The sequence below is a fragment of the Notechis scutatus genome, chromosome 5 (assembly GCF_049901735.1).
Source record: "Notechis scutatus isolate UNSWTSFEM ecotype Mainland chromosome 5, rNotScu1.2, whole genome shotgun sequence".
Classification (NCBI taxonomy): domain Eukaryota; kingdom Metazoa; phylum Chordata; class Lepidosauria; order Squamata; family Elapidae; genus Notechis; species Notechis scutatus.
The window spans coordinates 78,963,649-78,982,836 of record NC_142013.1 but is presented as its reverse complement, the minus strand read 5'-3'; the positions used below and the strand labels follow the sequence as shown (position 1 = coordinate 78,982,836).

Genomic DNA, 19,188 nt, shown 5'->3' with positions numbered 1-19,188 from the left:
TGTAAGCAAAGGGATAGATGGAAAGCAGAACATCTATCTACATGAACCAGAGGTAACAATTTATTACAACTGTTTGAGCCACTTGTGGACTTCAACTCCCAGAGTTCACTCAGCCAGCAAAGCTGGCTGAGAACTCTGGGAGAATCCTGATGCTAAAATCCAAGGTTGAACACCTGATCTACATGAACCAGAGGTAACAATTTATTACAACTGTTAGAGCCATGTCTTTAACAAAGGTTTATTAATATTTCATCTCAAACCTAACTATGAAGTTATTTTGCACAGATGAAGTATATAAAATGAAACAACTATCAAAGTTCTATGTATATCTTTTCAACAGGAACAATGGCATATGACTAAAGCAAACTATTGCCACCTTATGGTCTAACTGTCCCAGTCTACTTTTATCCTAAATAGTGTTTTTCTCCTAAAGGGAAAATCCTGCAGAGTGAGTCATTTGAAATAAATACTGTGGTTCGCTGGTATCTAGCTCCATTTAAATAAAATGAAATATACTGCGATGATTTGTATTATGGTTATAGCAAGCAAGCATCTGAAGCAGATTTTAATCATGGTTTAGTCAAATGAACTATTCATTCATTCATTTAAATTTTTATGCCACCCATCTCCCCTGTAAGATGATTCTGTGTGGCATATCCATTATCCTGGATTGATGCCTTATGGAATATTTAGTAAAAGACCTACCAGTTACTGGGAAATTCTAGCTATTGATGTGCTATTTAGAAAACATATTTAGATTTCCAACATATATTCATTCTACCAATATTAGCAACGTAGACATTGTAAAACACAGAAGAGCATTAGAAGTAAATTTTTTTTTTTTATTTTTTTTTTTTTTTTTTTATTTTTAGGTGGAGGGGGTTTTTTTTTTTTTTTTTTTTTTTTTTTTTTTGGGGGGGGGGGGGGGGGGGGTTGGGTTTGGTTGGGGGGGGGTTTTTTTTTGGGGTTTGGTTGGGGGGGGGAGGAGGGGGGGGGTGAAAAAAGTATTTTTTTTATCACCAACCCCCCCCCCCTTTTCCCTTTTTTCTTTTTTTTTTTTTTTAGGTTGGGGTGGGGGGGGGGGGGTTTTCTTTTTTTTTTTTTTAAAAAAGCGGGGCTTTTTTTTGGGGGGGGGGGTTTTTTTGAGAAACAGGGTATCTAAATTTATGAAGTGGTATAGAAAACATGACAATCAGGCTCACCCTGACCTTACTTGTGTTTTGCAAAGCCTTAAAAGGCCTGTTTTGCTATTGAACCTGGAGTCCTGATTATATGGGTGAGTCTGTTTCTGGGTTGTATTAACTGAGAAGTTAATTTTAGGTTGTTTGCTGAGCTGCTATTTATTTATGTTTTTTATAAATATATAGTTTTTTTTCTGCTTATGTTAGCTTCCCAGATTCAGATATTTGAGATGGATGGCCATATACATTTTACTATATAAAGCAGAATTGCTTGCAAAAAGTAACTTATTTTATTAAAAGTCAGCAGGAACCAATAAGCATAGAAAAAAATGACTTTATAAAATTTGTAGGTGGTTAATATTGGGATGAAACTAATTTGCTTATTTTTAGTATTATATTCATTATTGAACTTATGTTAATTTTTTATAAACCTCTCACCGCTTGTAGGCTGAATGGTCATTCTTCACACTGCATTTCATATTTTTCAGCTCATCTAAAACAGCAAACATGTTGATAAATTTTCCAAGAGTGATCAAATAAGCTTCAGATACAAAGTCCTTCCTCCTTTCTGCATGACACAAACGTTTCACCTCTCCACAGAATCTTTCAATGGCATTTCTCTGTGCATAAAAAATAAATCCATATTTTTAAAAAAAACAGCACAAAGGGCAAGCTATTTCCCTCTTAATTGCAAGTACAACATGATGCCAATAGAACCAGACTATATACACAAATTACATTAATCGGATTTTTCCAGACACATTCAAACACCTAGTCTTTATTTAGAACAATATAAAGCAACTTCTATTCAATAGATAAGTTATGGCAGGGAGAATACCAGAATAGGTGCATCAAAAAAAGGGGGGGAGGGGGGCTGGACAGAGAGATCATCACTTATGCTAGTAATTAATAACTACCTGAAAATACATAAAATTCATCAGCTTGGTGACCTCTGGTTCAAGTACTTCCACAGTTTTTTCATAAATTTCCACTCTGTTGGGCTGCTCATTACATTTTACCTGAAAAGGAAGAAAAGTTAAAGAAACTTTAAATCATGTTCTGCCATATAATATGGCTTTATTTTTAAAAATAACCTTTTATACTCTTTTTATTAATAATAACAGTTTTCACAAATATTTGATTTTAAAAATATTTTACCTGAGTGATGGTTTTTAAGATTGATGGATTATATAAATAAAAACTTATTGGGCCTATTCTTTCCCTGGAATCACAGCATATATCTTCCAGTCCCAAGGATCTTATGTATACTTAGGATCTGACTAATTACTTTGTTGGAAATAAGAGAAAGCAATATTGATTTCAATGAATTTATTTCTTTTCTCGAGAATGATACTTTTCAGTAACTTTTGGAACTGTCAGCAAAGTAGTACAGATTTCATCAAATTCAACAATTTCCAATTTATGTTTCATTTTTTAAGGGAAGTTCAAGTTTTTAAAAAACATGTTTTAGTCATTCCTACACAATGTAGGAGCAATGTAGGAGCATGCAGTTGGTCTTTTATGATTTTTATAACAAACAGAAAATGGCATTGTCAATGTTACGTCTGGAGCGTGGGTGCAAGGAACGGAGACGAGGCATCGAATAGTGACTCCAACTCTTTATTAGTGACTTCAGAACAGAGCAAAATACTTGGGCAGCAGCAGCTCCTTTTATAGAGCTGGCTGCTGTCACAACAACCAATGATTTGAGTTTGCCGCGCTGGGAGCATCCAATCAGCGGCGACCCGCTATCAGCCAATCAGATCAGCTAGAAACGACCAATCACGATCCGCTGTTTGCGGGCCAATCAGAAGTGCAGGATTACGAGCCTGCCGTGGAAGCAAAACTATTTAGGATTTTAAACTAACGCGTTTGCTTAGTTCGTAACAGTCAAGATGTTAGACTGCATCTTTTTTCCTCTCATTACTGGGTTATAATAATATAAAACTGGTTGGAAAAGAGAAATTCACAAAGGTGACCATTTCTATAATAAAAAGAATCAGGCATGCTGATTCAAGTAAAGAGCCCTCAAATGAACTTGTCTAGGACTAGAGCAGGACTAGAGATCTTCTGCAATATCTCCTGTGCTGTGATATGCAGAATGTAAAAGAAAAGTTATCCCCAAATGATGAAGAAACAAATATATTTGCAATTTCTTGGACTGCAACCAAATTGTAGCAGCAGAAGGGCTGCAAATAGATTTAAGTGTTAAGTCTGTTGGACTGGCAAACTGAAGGAAATAAATTGTCTTCTGCTCAATGGGGCTGAAAAGGGAAGACTCAATGATCAAGAATATATGCCCAGAAGCACAGTTTCCCAAACCACTTCTTCTCCACATATCAAAGAATTTATAAACTGTAAAAAAGAATTGTCAACTGAAGATTAAAAATTAGGGAGCAAAACTAAATTTTAAAAGAAGCTTGCTGCTATTCCAGTATTAATTCTGTTTCTTTGCTAAAAGCCTGTGGATAGAAACAGTATATAGGTGAGTATAAGAAGAGCTCTACCAGATGTTAGCATCTATCTGCTCCTGGCTGACTTTGAAGACCTAAGCAGGAAAGAACTGGATTAGTACCAGTAATCTTGTATCGTAATAATCTTGTATAGAAGGCAACTAGGCAATTCCAGGTTGCAGGCTAAACTTTTTTGGAAAAAAAAATCTAAAAGCCCAAAAGTGGCAATAGCAAACTAACTTCCATACTGTTGTGACCATGAAGTCATGAGGACACTTCATGAGGAGACTGAAAATGGAGAAATCTGAGGAGGGAACCCCACTTCATATTATTATTCATATTCTTAGAGTGTGAGTATATGAATGTGAAAAGTAGCAAAAGAAGAGAGATCATAAAGCATGAGTTTTCTCTCTTCAGAATGGTTTTACAGATAGTCAAAGAGAGATTAAATTGGGTTGATTTCAAATGTCAACAAGGATATCGTTATGTGGATTTTGCATTCCAAAATATTGCAAGACAGTTTTTACTTATCCCTGAACCCCGAGATTATTCCACATATTTTCTGTGACTAGAGAAACATATTGGAAAGGGTCATGCATGTTTTCTCTTAGAAACATGAATGATATACATATTTTTGGCCCTGAAGGCAATAAAGGGCACTTTGGATCTACTTTGTAAACAAAGAGACGTCTAGTTAACTGATATTCCCAACATCTGTGCAACTGAAAAGGGGAGGGAGTGTGGGGAATCTTCTTTTATGTTCGTCCAATGTATTTCTAGTTCAGTTCTTCCATCTAAACTCAGTGGTTTAGCAATTATGTCTAAAAGGCCTGAAATGATTAATAGGTCACTGAAAGCATTTATGTGTAGGAAATGTATTATTAAGCTACACAATAATACAGCCTATAAGCAAAAAGCCCAGAGACTGATCCATTTATAGAAGAATCTTACTCTTATGCAACTGCAAGATACTATTGTTTATAAGTCTCTATGGGACAATATAGTAATAATCCTAAGGTATTGTACCTGCGGGATAGCTCTTGAACAGCTTCTCCATGTGTACAGCATAACAGCATATTCTTGACCTTCTTCCAGCATTTCATTCTGTAATAAAACCAAAGCTAATATATAAGGTATAAAATGCACAGAAATGATCAAAGCTAACAAACATGGGGAAAAATGAAAATATGTTGCATTATTTCTCTAAATCTTAAGCACATCAACAAAGAAATGTGCTTCTTAATTAGGTTAGAAGCCCCAATTCTTCCACAAATCTCATTTAAAATCGGATCTATTAAGATAATTATTAATGTTGCAAAGAATATTGAGCATCTTGTCAAAAAATGAAAAGGGGAAGTTTGTTATGATCCTGAACTAGTATGTGCCTAAGGCAAAATTGTTACTTTAGAGCAAACTCACAGACTTGTCTAGATCCTATATAAGAAGCTACTTTTCAGAAGATTTACTTGTCCATCTGTATCTCTATTCTAACCAAAAGATTCCCAAAATCTCAGGCAAAAAGTCTTTCATATCACTTGCTACCCGGCATTCTTTTAAATTGAAGGTGCCAAGGAGATACTACACTTGATCTTAGTCAAAAGGCCAAAAAGCTTAGGAGAGAAACTAGGGCTTCTGCACAAAACATGTATTATTGCACATGTCCCTGCCATAACCACCTCTGCCACTTTGGACAGAACTTTCTTTTCCAGTTTTCATTAAGGATCATTTTATACCCTAAGCAGGAATCATACCTATACTTACTGTCAGTTCTCATAAGTAACTCAACCCAAGAAGTGAGAGGAAAACTTAGAAGCTAATGAAGTCACTGAATCTTGATCTATGCCAATAAGAATGCATTAACTTTTACAGTATATTTCTGAAACTTCTACACTGCTTCAATAATAAGAGTTGATTTTATAGGCCAGAGGCTCTAATCCATAGGTGTCAAACTTGCAGTGTCAGTTGCCGTCATGTGATGTATCGCGGTGTTTTTGCCCCTTTGCAGAGTTAGTGTGGCTGTGGCCTGCACGTGACTCAACTTGCCTACGGGCTGTCAGTTTGACACCCCTGCTCTAATCAAATTTCCTCAGAGTAACATCCAAGCTGCAAGAACAGTATTGCTATCTCCAAGAGACTGGACATTAGTGGACAACTGGACATTTGTCTGGAATAGTATAGGATCTCTTGATTCAGTAGGGTATTAGACTAGAAAAGTACAGAAGTGAGAGATTACACAAAAAAGCTCTCAGCAATTAATGTTCGACTCAGAATCACTCCTGGGTCCGCCTTCTGACTGAACTATATGCCGTTTAGGTGTAGGTTTGCCAAGTGGGGAAACACCTTTGCCTAATGTGTTCCTGTAATCCTGCACACTGTCCTGAAAACTTGTATTGACTTCTTAGATACTGACTTAGTTTATTCTCTGCCTTTGTCTTTTCTTCTCCCGTTTCACCTGGCTGCATTTTAAACTGTTTCTGGATGTTTTCCACCAACCATTTTTTTTCTTCTATTCAAGCATCTCTGACTGTAAGAGGCGGCCTGGAGAAGTAATTGATTAGCAGAAGCTTTAGATTTGCTTCCACTTTGCTACAGCTATGGGCTGAGTAACATTAGTAAAATCAATGTTATCCTTAGGATTAATAACAATAACATTCACCTGGTATTACACTGCTATTTAAATAGCCACAATGCTTAAACTGGCACTTCATCCCATTTCCTTTAAAGAACTCTGGAGTTGTTTCCCACATCACTAAAAAACTCATTATGGATCACATGAAAACAGATAAAAGTTCTGAGAACAGATGATAATTGTGTATCATTGCTAAGAACGAGATATTTAGAAAATAAATATTATTCTCAGCTAGTTACAAATAATTCCTAAATACAATATTAAAATATGAAATATTTCTAGATGAAGCAAATGCACAAACATAATTCTTTATTTCTTTCTACTATAATAAAGCTCTACCAGAAGGAAATTCATTATGCTAAAAAATATGTCTACTGTTGTTGCTGTAAAGATATTAAAATCTAATAGAAAAATATATTTACCATATTAGAATGAACAGTTGCTTGTTCAATATATCTTGCAATGCCTGTGACAAACGCATTTCTGTCCTCGAAATTGGTGTTGAAATTTGGCTGTATGGAATGAAAATGAATAATCATGGGAAAAATTATTCATTTGTGTTAATCTAGAATACTTCTAAATATTACATTTACCAGAAAATATTTAACAAAAATCATACCTGATAAAGCAACGATGACGGAGGGGGCTCAATGCATGGTTGTTGATCTGGCAGTGGCAATTCTTCTAGGAGATCTACATTGGACAAAGCATCCTCCAGAGTAACTTGGGCAGTCATTCTGATTCTATGAAAAGAAGGCAGATGTTTTAAAAATCGTAATAGAGATTTATTGTGATAAATATGGAAACTGGCACAATCTAAAAATTAGACTAATGAGAGTCCCTTTTAACAGAGAAAACTCAACCTGCCTTCAGACAAACTCACTGTCTGAAAATAGTTTCATCACATGTAAGAAGTATTTAATACAAGTATTCACTAATTAAAATTGACAGCCAACAGTCATACGATAACTATCACATTGAGGAAGAAAAATCATAATGCATATTGTCCAGTTTAAGGTGACTTAATATAAATTTATAAAGCTGTAATAAGTAAATGTACCATGTCTCACTTAAATACAGTGTGGTTAAACTATTATAAATTCAGTAAGAAAAAACAAACAACCAAACCACATTACACTGTATATTAATGCAATTTGTGAACTACGTTATACAACTGCATAGGATAAGTACAAATTTAGGCAGGAGAATGATTACATCATTTTCTCAGCTAATAGGCCAGTAAACAATCTAATCCTTAGGCTATTTCTAAAATTCAAACATAGAAAAATGCAATAGTCACCTAACAAATCAATAAGATAAGATTCTATTTTTTTTGCTCAATGTTTTATTTTATTCAAAAGATCAAAATACAAAATACAAAAGAAAGAATTTAACAGAGACAAAACAAAACTAGACAAAAATATTTAAAATATAAACTAAAACAAAAGCATATATTAACCCTAGTTCAGGATGTCAGATTCACGCGTCATGGCAGCGTCACGTGACATATAGGATTTTTCCCTTCGCTAAACGGCATGGGTATGGCAGCATGATCATCCAGCCCATGGCCTGAGTTGAATGCTGACAAATAGCTTCCTTGCAAAACAGCTCCAAAATTTTACCAATTGACCTGCCATACATTACATACCGTATTTGCGCGTATACTGTATAAGCGACCCCCATTTCCACTCAAAATATAGAGTTTGTTATATACTCACCGTATGACTACCCCTCTTCCACACACCTTCCACTTTTGCACTTTTTTTTTTACTTTTCTGCTTTGGACAATTTTGAAATGACTAATCCAATTTGAACCAAGAATATGCAAATAGCTATGGAGTTTAGAAATGAGTTTTAAAATATTTTTCATTGCTTACCATTAAGCGTAAAATATGTTGTAAATAAAATGAGAACACAGGAAACGTTCTCTTCTCAATACAGCTGATCTTCTTCTCTCTCCACACACACACACACACCAAAACCGGACACTGAAAAGGCTGCCAAGGAACAGTATATTCAATGCCTTCTCTTAATCAAGAAACAAGGAATTCCTTAGAATCTTTTTTTTCCCAAGTGGCCCTCTTTAAAAAAAATGGAGGTAACACTTTCATTCAAAAAGTCTTCCAGTATCTGGAGTCGCTCAGACATATTGAAGTGAGGCAGGAGAGTAAGTGAAATTTGAAATGATCCAGCTACCGTTTTCTTCCCCTCCCGCCCGAAGGCCATTATCTCCACGTCAAAACGAACGAGGAGGCAAAGAAGCCAAACGCGCTAAAAGGATCTCTTTATTTTCCTACACAAGGTCACACCTACTTTTCCGCATTCAAAGGACAACCTCTCCTCACCACCACCACACACACACACCCCCAATACCCGCAAACAATGTTCTGGGCATTAATCACCATTGCTACATTAACCTGGTAAATTTATACCCTGCCTCCCCAGTGTTGCTTTGACGGCAGGATTTCACACAGCGGGCGCTCGCTCGCTCTCTTCTCCGCTCTCCCACCGTTCGCACATGTTGGAAGCACTGTAAAACCTGATAACCCACCCGGGGCTCCCCATCCTTAGCCTACAGCCGCCCGCATGCAAAACCTGCGTGCAAAAAGAAAAAAAGAAAAAGAAAAGTACGCCGGATCTTCGAATCCTCTCCTCCCACACCGCTAAGAAAGGAAGAGGGGGAAAGGTTGCGCAGCGCGTGGCGCAGTGACACCCGCCACACACACACACTCCAAAATTTGTAACCCAATTGACCTGCCATACATTACATATATAAAAGAAAAAAATTAACAGAATAAACAGACAAATTAAAGTTCAAAGCACTGTGTTAACAGTCTGTTATTGTAATTTATTTATAGACTACACCATCTCTTATTTACCACAAATCATCCTGATTATCTCTGATGAAGCACCCTTGTTTGGTTCTTAATAATAAAACATTTCCTTAGGTTTTTAATTGGGAACTTTCCCAACAATTGCATCCCATGTCTAAAGTTTGTAAGTCTGTGCTATAAATATCTCTGCAATATCCATTATTGAATAATTCTTCTTGACAACACAATAATCGTCTTGTCAAAAAGTCCAGTCTATCCTTCATCATGAGTCGTGGTGGCACAGTGGTTAGAATGCAGTACTGCAGGCTACTTCTGCTGACTTCCAGCTGCCTGCAATTTGGCAGTTCAACAGGCTCAAGGCTGACTCAGCCTTCCATCTTTCCGAGGTGGATAAAATGAGGACCCAGTTTATTGGGGCAATATGCTGTGTCTGTAAACTGCTTAGAGGGGGCTGTAAAGCACTGTGAAATGGTATATAAGTCTAAGTGCTATTGCTATCAATTCCATTATCTCAGAATTTCTTATATTTGTATTCTTTTAATCATTTTTGGCAGATGAATATTTTTCAAACTAAATACTCTAGTCTTCACATCTGACATCAACAAATCAGGTTCTAATTCACCTACGGCAAACAAGTCCCACTATTATTTCCTGCTTTTGGATATCATATTGAATTTGCACGACTGTTACTGACCCGTCAAAATATGTATCTTCTTTTGGAAGCATGAGAAACACTTTGTTCTTTCTTCAAGGACAAGAGAAACATAAATCATAACCCAGCATCCACAGGGAACAGTTCCCCCATCTCAGGCTTAAAGCATCCCAGGCTTTAAAGAAAAGGGAAATTTTCCTATCAAAATTTAAGAGATAAATATCAAGGTTCTTCTTTTTAAAAAAAACTAGAGAGAGCAAAATTTCTAATGCAAAACTCTGTAATTGTAGGGTTAATTGAATGACTTTCACTGCCAAAAAATATTTTTCACCACAAACGTCCTTATGGTTAAAAAGTATTTGGGAATTTAATAGTAAACAGTGAAAGATTAAAAAAAAAAGTTCTCCAGCAAGGGGTTATAAAATAGGTCAGAAGTGAACTAGTCACAATCCAAGAAATTGTAAAGCTGCAAAAAGTGCATTTAAAACCTGGGAATGTTTAAGAAAAAAAAAGCAGCTGAAGAGAAAAGATGACCTACTGATTGAGAATTGCGGCCATCAAGTCCCCCTCTCTATTGGTGCACAATTGTCCAAAGGTCGTCTTGAATTTTTCCTAGTTGCTTCTTCAAAAAATTGGAAGCAGGTCTACCAAATAACCAGCTTTGGTGGCAAATCAATTCATCAGCAGGAGAAAAAGAATCACCTCGGGGCAGACCAATAAGATTCTATTTAATTGACCTGTCTTTAGCTGTTTTGATATTCCTTGTAGCTTTTACGGTAGAAATAAACATTGCAAATGTGTTCAAAATACAATTGTCCTTTACCCAGGTAAAATTATATAAAAATTGTGATTAGAGGTCACAACTGGGATCAGCAACCTGGTCATTAAGTGAAGCAACTTAGTAAAACTGCAACTGTGCTTATGATCTTACTTCAGCTTTGCTTTACAGACCCATGAAGGTTATGAATGTGAGGATTGCCTGTGCAGTATGAGTTACTTTTTCATCGCTGTTTGTAATGCAAACCAGTTGCCAAATGAGGCTATTGCTAAATGAGATCTACTGGTATTTCCTGTATTGAAAATGGGAAAATGCAAACCACAATTAACATATTCCCTTGAGAACTGAGAAACCAAAGTGAATATGAATATAAGTACCTTCAAAATAAATGGTATCTTTCAAGTTCCAGCACCAGTTCAAACCTCTGCTATTCTTCAAGATATAAAAGAAACTATAACAGTATATTGTATCAATGAAGACTAATATAAGCAACATTCAGAGAACATGTTAACCTCAATATATGTAAAACTAATGTGTGATTCAGCCTAAACCTTGACCCAGCTGTAATTAAAGTGGATTGTTTAACTTGATTTTACCCAAGGTTTACTGTAGATTTACTAAAACCTTGGCACATTAAATGGTCCCAATCTACAAAACAGGGTTACCTTAACATACTAGTTCTCCTGATTTTGTTTAATACTCCAGTCCCTTCTTAGGATTGAGTACAAACCCCAGCCTGAAGGTTTTTCAAGCAAATTACTGTACAAGATTTGTTAAAGACAAGACAAATTAATAAACAAAAAGCAAAGGCACTAATTGAAAGCCAACATAAGTAGTTCTCTACAAATTGAGCACTTGTTTTCTGGGTTCTCCAATATTGAATCTAAGGACATGCAACCTCCTAGTTCTGAAACATTTAAAGTGAAAAATACTTTAAAAAGCCGTGTTGTAAATGTAAAACTGGACATAGTGCACATTTTGGAAGATTTGACATTTTGTTTCGGAGCTGTTGTGAGTAGGCGTGGATGTAGAGGCAAAATGCCTCCAAAATGCTGCAAAGCATGCACATCAAACTCAAAATAGAAGTTTCATCTTTTTGAATTGGATGTTTTATCAAATAAAAATCCAAAATCAATATGTAAAACAAAAAGTTACACACAGTGCTATACTAGCTTAAGCTTACTGCTATCAAGAGAACCAAATCTAGTAAGTGGTGAGTAAACACATGTAAGTCACATAAATAGTTTCTTAGTATGAATAATGAAATTGCAACTATTTCATGTCCACATTATTCTGCAAAATTGCTATCAATTGTCTCAGTTATCTTTAGCCACATGAATTTTATATAAAAAGGAACATTTGAGAGCTTTAAGAGACCAGCATTTGCTGTAAGTTCCTTATTTTTGGTATAAGAAAGCAAGAACCAGTATCTGACAAAAAAAAAATCAAGAGAAAAAGCACAAATGCCTTAATTCAAAAGAAAGTAGCATATTAACACATAGCTCAGTGTTGTTTATTTTAAATTGTTTGAAATGAGTAGCCTTTTTATTATTATAAATTACACTGGCATCAGGTAACAAAAACTGTCCCTTTAGAGATGACAACTACATCAATTCAAAGTTTTTTATAGATGCATAAACAGTTGGGAAGGCAGAGGAAGTATGCAGGCTGAAGCTGGAGGAAGTTCACATGAAGTCTCAAGGGAATTTCTTCTTAATGCAGATCAAGACTGTTCTCTGCATTGGTCCACCATTAGGCCCTTATTCAAAAACAGTTTAAGTGACAGATCAACAGATTCAGTGGATGAACTATAAGAAACTTCATTTCTGATTCACTGGTTGCATTTAGAAGTAGCCACTTACACTACAAGACAAAACTGGTAGGATATTTGTCAATTTCACACCATCTTTCATAATAATCCATATGTGATATTCAGATCTCAAAATCTTTACAAGCAAGCATCTTGATGGCAGACTACCAAAACCATTCCTTCTTTTAAAAAAACAATATAGTTTCTAATCCAGTCATCACATTGATACAAAAATATGTACCCTGGTTTCGTTATAACTAACTAATGCACGTCAGTTGCTGAAATTATTTTATAATGGGTTCTTTCACTTTTCTATAATCTATTTATCATAAACCTGGTCCGTTTATTAACTTCTAGATCAGCTTGCAAGAAGCCTGACACAAAATCTCTAAGTGCAACAATAAAATGCAATGCTGACAACAAATGGCCGCCAGCAGTCACAAGTATGCTTTGGCAGTGGGACCCCAACCTTTTGGGCACCAGGGACTGGTTCCATGGAGAGAGGTTTTTCCACAGACTAGAGGGCTCATGGTTGCATGTGCTGTATGCATCCTGCGGATGGGACTGTGCTTCTTTGCGTGGTCGTTTCTGGTATGCTGCAGACTGGTCAATCCACGGACCAGGAATTGGAGACCTCTGTGCTATGGATTATATAAAGCACCAGCAGAGCTTACACCTCAATAGTCGCAACTATTGGGTTACATGACACCCTTATCATCAGGAAGAACTGAAAACCTGTAATATAATCATTTGGAATAGAACCAACAAAACATTTCTAGCAGAACTTAGCTCTTTCCCAGTTTAAACTAATTATCTGTGAAGAAAGGGTTAGTTACATATGTTTTAAATACAGCTCTGCTTCTTCAGAAGAAAACATGTATTTAAAAACAGGTCTAGCACTCTTCTAAAAGAATGTTAAACTTAAGTATACAAGAAATAATGCATAGAGCATTGAGAAATGCCTCAGCAGGTGCCTCTGTGGAAGTTAGGAACCTAACTTGTCCTGCAGCCTAAATCAAATTAGCCATGGAAAGTAACCAGGAACAGAGGAAAGGGAGTGTTCCATTAATAACTAAAAGTGTCCAGTAGGAGTTTGGCGGATACCAGCCAGACATCATCATGAAACTGTCATTGTTCATACAGCAAGGCTGGTTGGAAAAATAGAAATTGTAATTTGAAAGAAAAATGTGAGCTAGGAATGAGATGAAAGCTGCACTATGAGGACATTGGACAAGAGCTGGAAGGAATCTTGGAGGTCTTCTAGTCCAACCCCCTGGTTTAGTAGGACACCCTATACCATTTCAGATAAGTGACTGCCAGTGTCATCTAAAAAACTCCAGTGATAAAGCACCCACAATTTCTGATAGCAAACTGTTCCACTGGTTAATTGTCCTCACTGTTAGGAAGCGTCTCCTTAATTTCAGGTTGCTTGATTAGTTTCCATCCATTGTTTCTTGTCCTTTCCTGGGCTAACTTAAAAATGTGTCCAAAATCCAGGATCCATTACTCCCATTGGACTGAAATTTCAAATATCTTCACACCACTTATATTGGTAAAGTTGTTGTCACTGCTGCATTGCTAAAGTCATCCATGGTCACAGATCATAATTTCCAATGTTTACTGCTTTCCACAAGCAAAGTCAATGGGAAAGTCAGTAAGTAGTCAAAAATTGCTCCCACTGCCACTTTTTTTGCAAGACAACCTAGTTTGTTTACTTTGATGCCAAGTTAATGTACTTTAATTCCTGATTTGGTCTGCAGCTAATATATTTTAAGGAACACCTATACCATGTCTCTGCTGCATCTGAAGTACAACATAATTTGATGCACTCTTTTAAATAAGCACACAACAATTCATGCAGTTCAAAACAAAATGTACAAAATTTCACACTGTTCAAAACAAGATACACGGTATTTTAGTTAGAGTATTTTAGCAGGCCAGGATGAAGCATTGGGCAGAATCAAGATAAACACTGGACATTTTTTTTAGTTAACCTGATTAAACATGACTGGTTCTCACATATTAATTTCACTTTATCACACCTTAAGACGACTGTTAAATATAATTATACCAGAACCAAAGCTGTTATTCAAGCACTTCAAAAGAATGAAAGAGAGCTTGTCATCCAAACTGAAAGCAAAAAGAGTGGGTACTAGTTGTAAATGACAAGTTCAAAGGAAGTTAATTCTACCATCTGGAAGTAATCCAGAAAACCCTTTCCATCTATCAGAAAAGGCATCTACAGTTGAGAGAAATTTCAAGGAAGGAAAGCAGAAGACCATCATAGAGCTCAATCCAACAGGCTGTTTCTTCCCTGTTAACAGCAACTGCCATATGAGAAGAGGAAAAGCAACGTCAAAGAGTCCTCCAACTATGCACTTTGCATCTTTCTTCCACAGAGCTATGTGCCATGCTATGTTTTGGGGAAAGCTTACTAATTTTTTCTTTGATCGGGTAAAACTTTGTTCTGCCTGGGCAAAAAATGTAGGGCATAATATAAATTTAGAGGATTGGGAAAAAAATGTGGATTGATAACTGTAAATTGACATTGTCAACAGCATTTAAAGAAAATCAATATAAAATGTTTTGTAGGTGGCACCTAGCCCCAGCAAGACTGGCCAAAATGTATCCAAACACAAAAGCAGAATGTTTGAAGTGTAAACACAAAGAAGGAACATTCTTCCATATGTGGTGGCAGTGTCCAGAGGTTAAAAAATATTGGATGAAGGTACAAAGATGGTTATTAGAAATTACAGAGCACAAATTAGAACTTGAACAGGAAATATTCTTATTAGGAATAATTAAGGGGAAATTGAGCAAGGTCATCCGATACATCATTATACATATCATAACTGCGGCGAGAATAGCCTTCGCACAGGGATGGAAGAAGGAAAAGATACCATCTGAAGAAGACTTGACACAAAAAAGAATGGATTGTGTGGAACTGGATAAATTCACAATGGAATTAAGAGGCAAAGATGATTTGGACTATTATGCGGTTTAGGATAGATGGTACAAATGGGTGGAGGATAGAAATAAGAGCTGATGTTTATGTATAAAAAGAGAGGTATGTATTAATAACGACATGAACACTGTTAATGTGAATAGAGATTTGTACTTTAAAATAAAATTTTAAAAATTAAAAAAACCCTTTCTTCTGCCAAAATAAAATAAATCCATATTATGGATGAATGACTTTGGAGCAGTCCTTCTCTCTCAGCCCAACATACATTTCAAAGCTATTGGGGAAGGGGGGTGGGTGGAGAAGTACATTTTGTACACTGCCTTGAGCATCTAGAGGAAAATGGAATATAAATGTTTAGAAACAAAAACTGAGGAAAATAAAACACTTATTGCAAATAAATATTCAAAGAAAAAAAATTGCAAAATAAAGATCATAAAGGGTTCAATCAACTGCTTCTTCCACTAGTTTTCCTATCAGATTGTGATAAGAAAACTAGTGGAAGAAGCAGTTGATTGAACCTTTTATGATCTTTATTTTGCAATTTTTTTCTTTGAATATTTATTTGCAATAAGTGTCATCATCAGAAACCAACTGTGTCATCATCAGAAACCAACTGTGAAAGAAAACCTACATAGCAACTAACAATGTACATCTATTGCATGAACCATGTGGTTAAAGCTACTCTAACAAATTAGTTTCTATATTAGTTTAAGGGCTGAAAGTAACTATTCCCTCCACCATATTTACCACAAATCTGTTATCTTAGTACAAGGACATGAAAATTTATAGTAGCTTCTTATATCTATATTTATCAATTTTAACAGTGCATTGCTGACTAAATACAAAAAGCGAAGAAAAATAGAAAGCATTTGTAAAAAAAACTTAATAACAGTCTTGTTAATTATGTATATCCATAACCATGCATAATGAAAAGCATACAAGTCTATAATGCAAGAAACTGATAACTGCAAATGCAATTCTATAAAAGAAGGAAATGCATTTCTTCAGATGTCAATTACCTACCTTTTCCCCCAAACCAATTTTCTTAAAACTTTTAACAGTTTCTGATACAATCACATGTATAGAAAACATGTTGTAATTGAAATGTAAAAGCTATGATAAAAGCAGTTGCTTTATTAAGTCAACTTACTGAACACAAAGTAATATGCAGCCTTTCAAAGTTTCCAAAATCGTCAGTAAAAAGAATAAAAGACAGCAAATGTTGAAGATATATAATCTGCATTTCATTACATGTTCACAATCTACTACATATTACCTTAGAAGCTAGTCAGCCAAATTACCAACTACTATATCCTTTGGTGAAAATGGAAACATGTTAGCTTTAAGTTCAATATATTATAGAAATACAGAAAATTAATTAAGCAATTAACTAATAGATGATTTGCAAACATAATCAATCCTGAAATATATTTGCAACTTTCAAAGTATACCCACTAGATTACAGCTCTGATCTACTTCCTCCCACACCAGTAAACATTAGCAGACTATTTCCCACTCCCTCAATGAATTCTAATTAGAAGTATAAACTATGTGCATGATGCCATTATTAGGAAAGTTCATTCCCAGCTTTTCATGAACCCTTATTTCGTAATAAAAGGACACTCGGTCATCAAAATGAATTAATAAAATCTGTGAAAGGGTTGGTTAAGAATTCTGAATTTATTCACAAGTCTGAAGTGAAATTGGCTGAGATTTCTTTCAAACTTCGGGAAAAACGCGATTACTCAATTACTCTACACTGCAATTTCTGTTAATTAAGGCAAACTTGAAGAAAAGGCACCCAAGTCTGAATTGTTTCAAATGGATCGCAACTTCAGTAAGATGGAGAGCTACCCCTTCAGTTTTTCCCTTTCCATCAGAGTTCCTAGTGTGCAACCTTCTTTCTCCCTCCCTTCTGATCTCCCCAAAGGCTGTTTCCGACACCGGGGCTTTATCCCACTGAAAGGACGATGCTTCCAAGGCCGAAGCTCTGCACCCAGACTGGACTTGTTCAACGCAGCCTCTTCGGTATTCCTCCGCGCAGCTCCTAGCACAAACTTATTAGGCGCCGCGGAAGAAATTGGAATTTTTATGTCCCGGAAGCTTGAACTTTCATGGAATTTGGAATTGGAGGGAGACCCGCCCATATCTACGAGAAGTGGGCCGCCCGGTTAGGCCGCGCAGTGGAAATAAATGTATTTCAAGTGTGCGCGGCCACCTGCACGAGAGGGCCGCCCTGCAGGGACGGGCACCGCTACATAAATGAAAATAAGAGCCGCCTGGCGCGGGGGTCCCTCTTCTTCTTGGAAGGAAAGCGGAAGGAAAAATCGATGGAAGTTTTTCTCACCCAGCTTCGTGCCAAGGAGGCCCTGTGGGTTTCTCCTCACGCCCAGAGATGCAAGCCGTTCCGAGGGACGGCCTCACTCCCCTTAGGCTTTGTCCCCAGCGCTGCCTTCAGCTCTTGCGCCTCGGGATTACCCCCGCGCTCCCTTCCAGGGCCGCCGGACGCTCGAAGTTTCCTGCCCGAGTCAAACCGGGAAATAGTGCAAGGAAACACCCTTCCTCCCACTCCGACTCCTCCCCCGTCCCGACCGAAACCCTCGGCCATCTCTTTCTGAAGCAGGCGGTCCGCCCAGGGAACTATCTGCGGCTTCTCCTTCGAGCGAGGGAATCCCTTCTGATCTTCACGCCGGTTTCTAGTAGAAGAGAGCGGAGCTCCCAAGGCTTCTTCTCACGAAGCAAAAAAAAAAAGTTACTGTCTACAAACGTAGAAATACTGTCACCTGTGATCTGGTGAGGTGAATTGCCACTCCGGAGTCTTTATTGAGAGAAAACAGAAGCCAAGTGGGCCAAGATGGGTGTCTGTTTAAACCATAAACTGAAGTTGCAAAAATTGACTAATATGAGGTAGTCCTCGACTTAACAACCATTCATTTAGTGACTGTTCGAAGTTACAATGGCACTGGAAAAAAGTTACTTACGACCATTTTTCACAGTACATTGTAGCATCTCCGTGGTCAAGTGATCAAAATTTGGACGCTTGGCAACTAGCATGTATTCATGACGGTTGCAGTGTCCTGGGGTCATATAATCCACCTTTTGTGACTTTCTAACAAAGCAAAGTCAATGGGGAAGTCAAATTCACTTAACAACCATGTTACTAACGTGATTCACTTAACAACTGTGGCAAAAGGTCGTAACATGGGCCAAAACTCACTATAAAACTTTCTTATCAACAGAACTTTTTGGCTCAATTGTGGTTATAAGTCAAGGACTACCTGTAGATTGTGAATCCAGAAGGAATCTCTTTGTGAGGTGTATCTAGGCTACAGAATGATTCCTGCCAAAACTAATATATTGTTTGTGGTTTTATTGGTGGACTACATTAACTGTGAACTCCAATTTGCAGGTGAGGCAAGGTTGCATACCATGCTAAGCAAAAACAAATCACATTTTATCTTAATAGTGGGAATTATACAATATAGATTGTATCATTCATGAGCTCTCTTAAACTTTATATTTAGGATTAATTTGCACCTAGAACGGCCAATTTAGTGGTTAAGGCTAGAAGCTAGAAGACCATGAGTTGTAGTCTCACCTTAGACATAAAGCCATCTTAGTGACTGTGGGCCAGTTACTTTCTCTCAGCCCTTTCTTTCAGAAGGAGGCAAGGAGAAACCACTTCTGAAAAACCTTGCCAAGAAAACTGCAGGGACTTGTCCAAGCAGTGCCCAGGAATAGATTTAAGAAAAAAATAAATCTGGGATTATAAATTATTTTAGCAAGCCTTTTAATTTGCGATTGAATCCTGCATCAGCAAGCATATTGAAAAAGTTGTACAATACAGGCAACTTTGCCCTATAAAGCTCCCGTTTTTTTCTAAAGC

General features: G+C 36.8%; 1 protein-coding gene across 2 annotated transcripts in view; it reads right to left on the bottom strand.

Moving 5' to 3' along the window:
- CYFIP1 (cytoplasmic FMR1 interacting protein 1) overlaps positions 1-18,007 on the bottom strand; it is a 55,428-nt gene extending 37,421 nt beyond the window's left edge. The window contains exons 1-6 of one of the 2 annotated variants that reach the window (XM_026666844.2): positions 17,650-18,007; positions 6,883-7,006; positions 6,686-6,775; positions 4,661-4,738; positions 2,099-2,200; positions 1,620-1,801 (exon numbers count right to left, since the gene is read on the bottom strand). In XM_026666844.2, coding sequence (XP_026522629.1) covers positions 1,620-1,801; positions 2,099-2,200; positions 4,661-4,738; positions 6,686-6,775; positions 6,883-6,999 — 569 coding nt within the window. In that variant the 5' untranslated portion in view covers positions 7,000-7,006; positions 17,650-18,007. The remainder of the gene's footprint in view (positions 1-1,619; positions 1,802-2,098; positions 2,201-4,660; positions 4,739-6,685; positions 6,776-6,882; positions 7,007-17,649) is intronic. The other variant, XM_026666845.2, reaches the window with a different exon arrangement.
- Between the last annotated feature and the right edge of the window lie 1,181 nt (positions 18,008-19,188).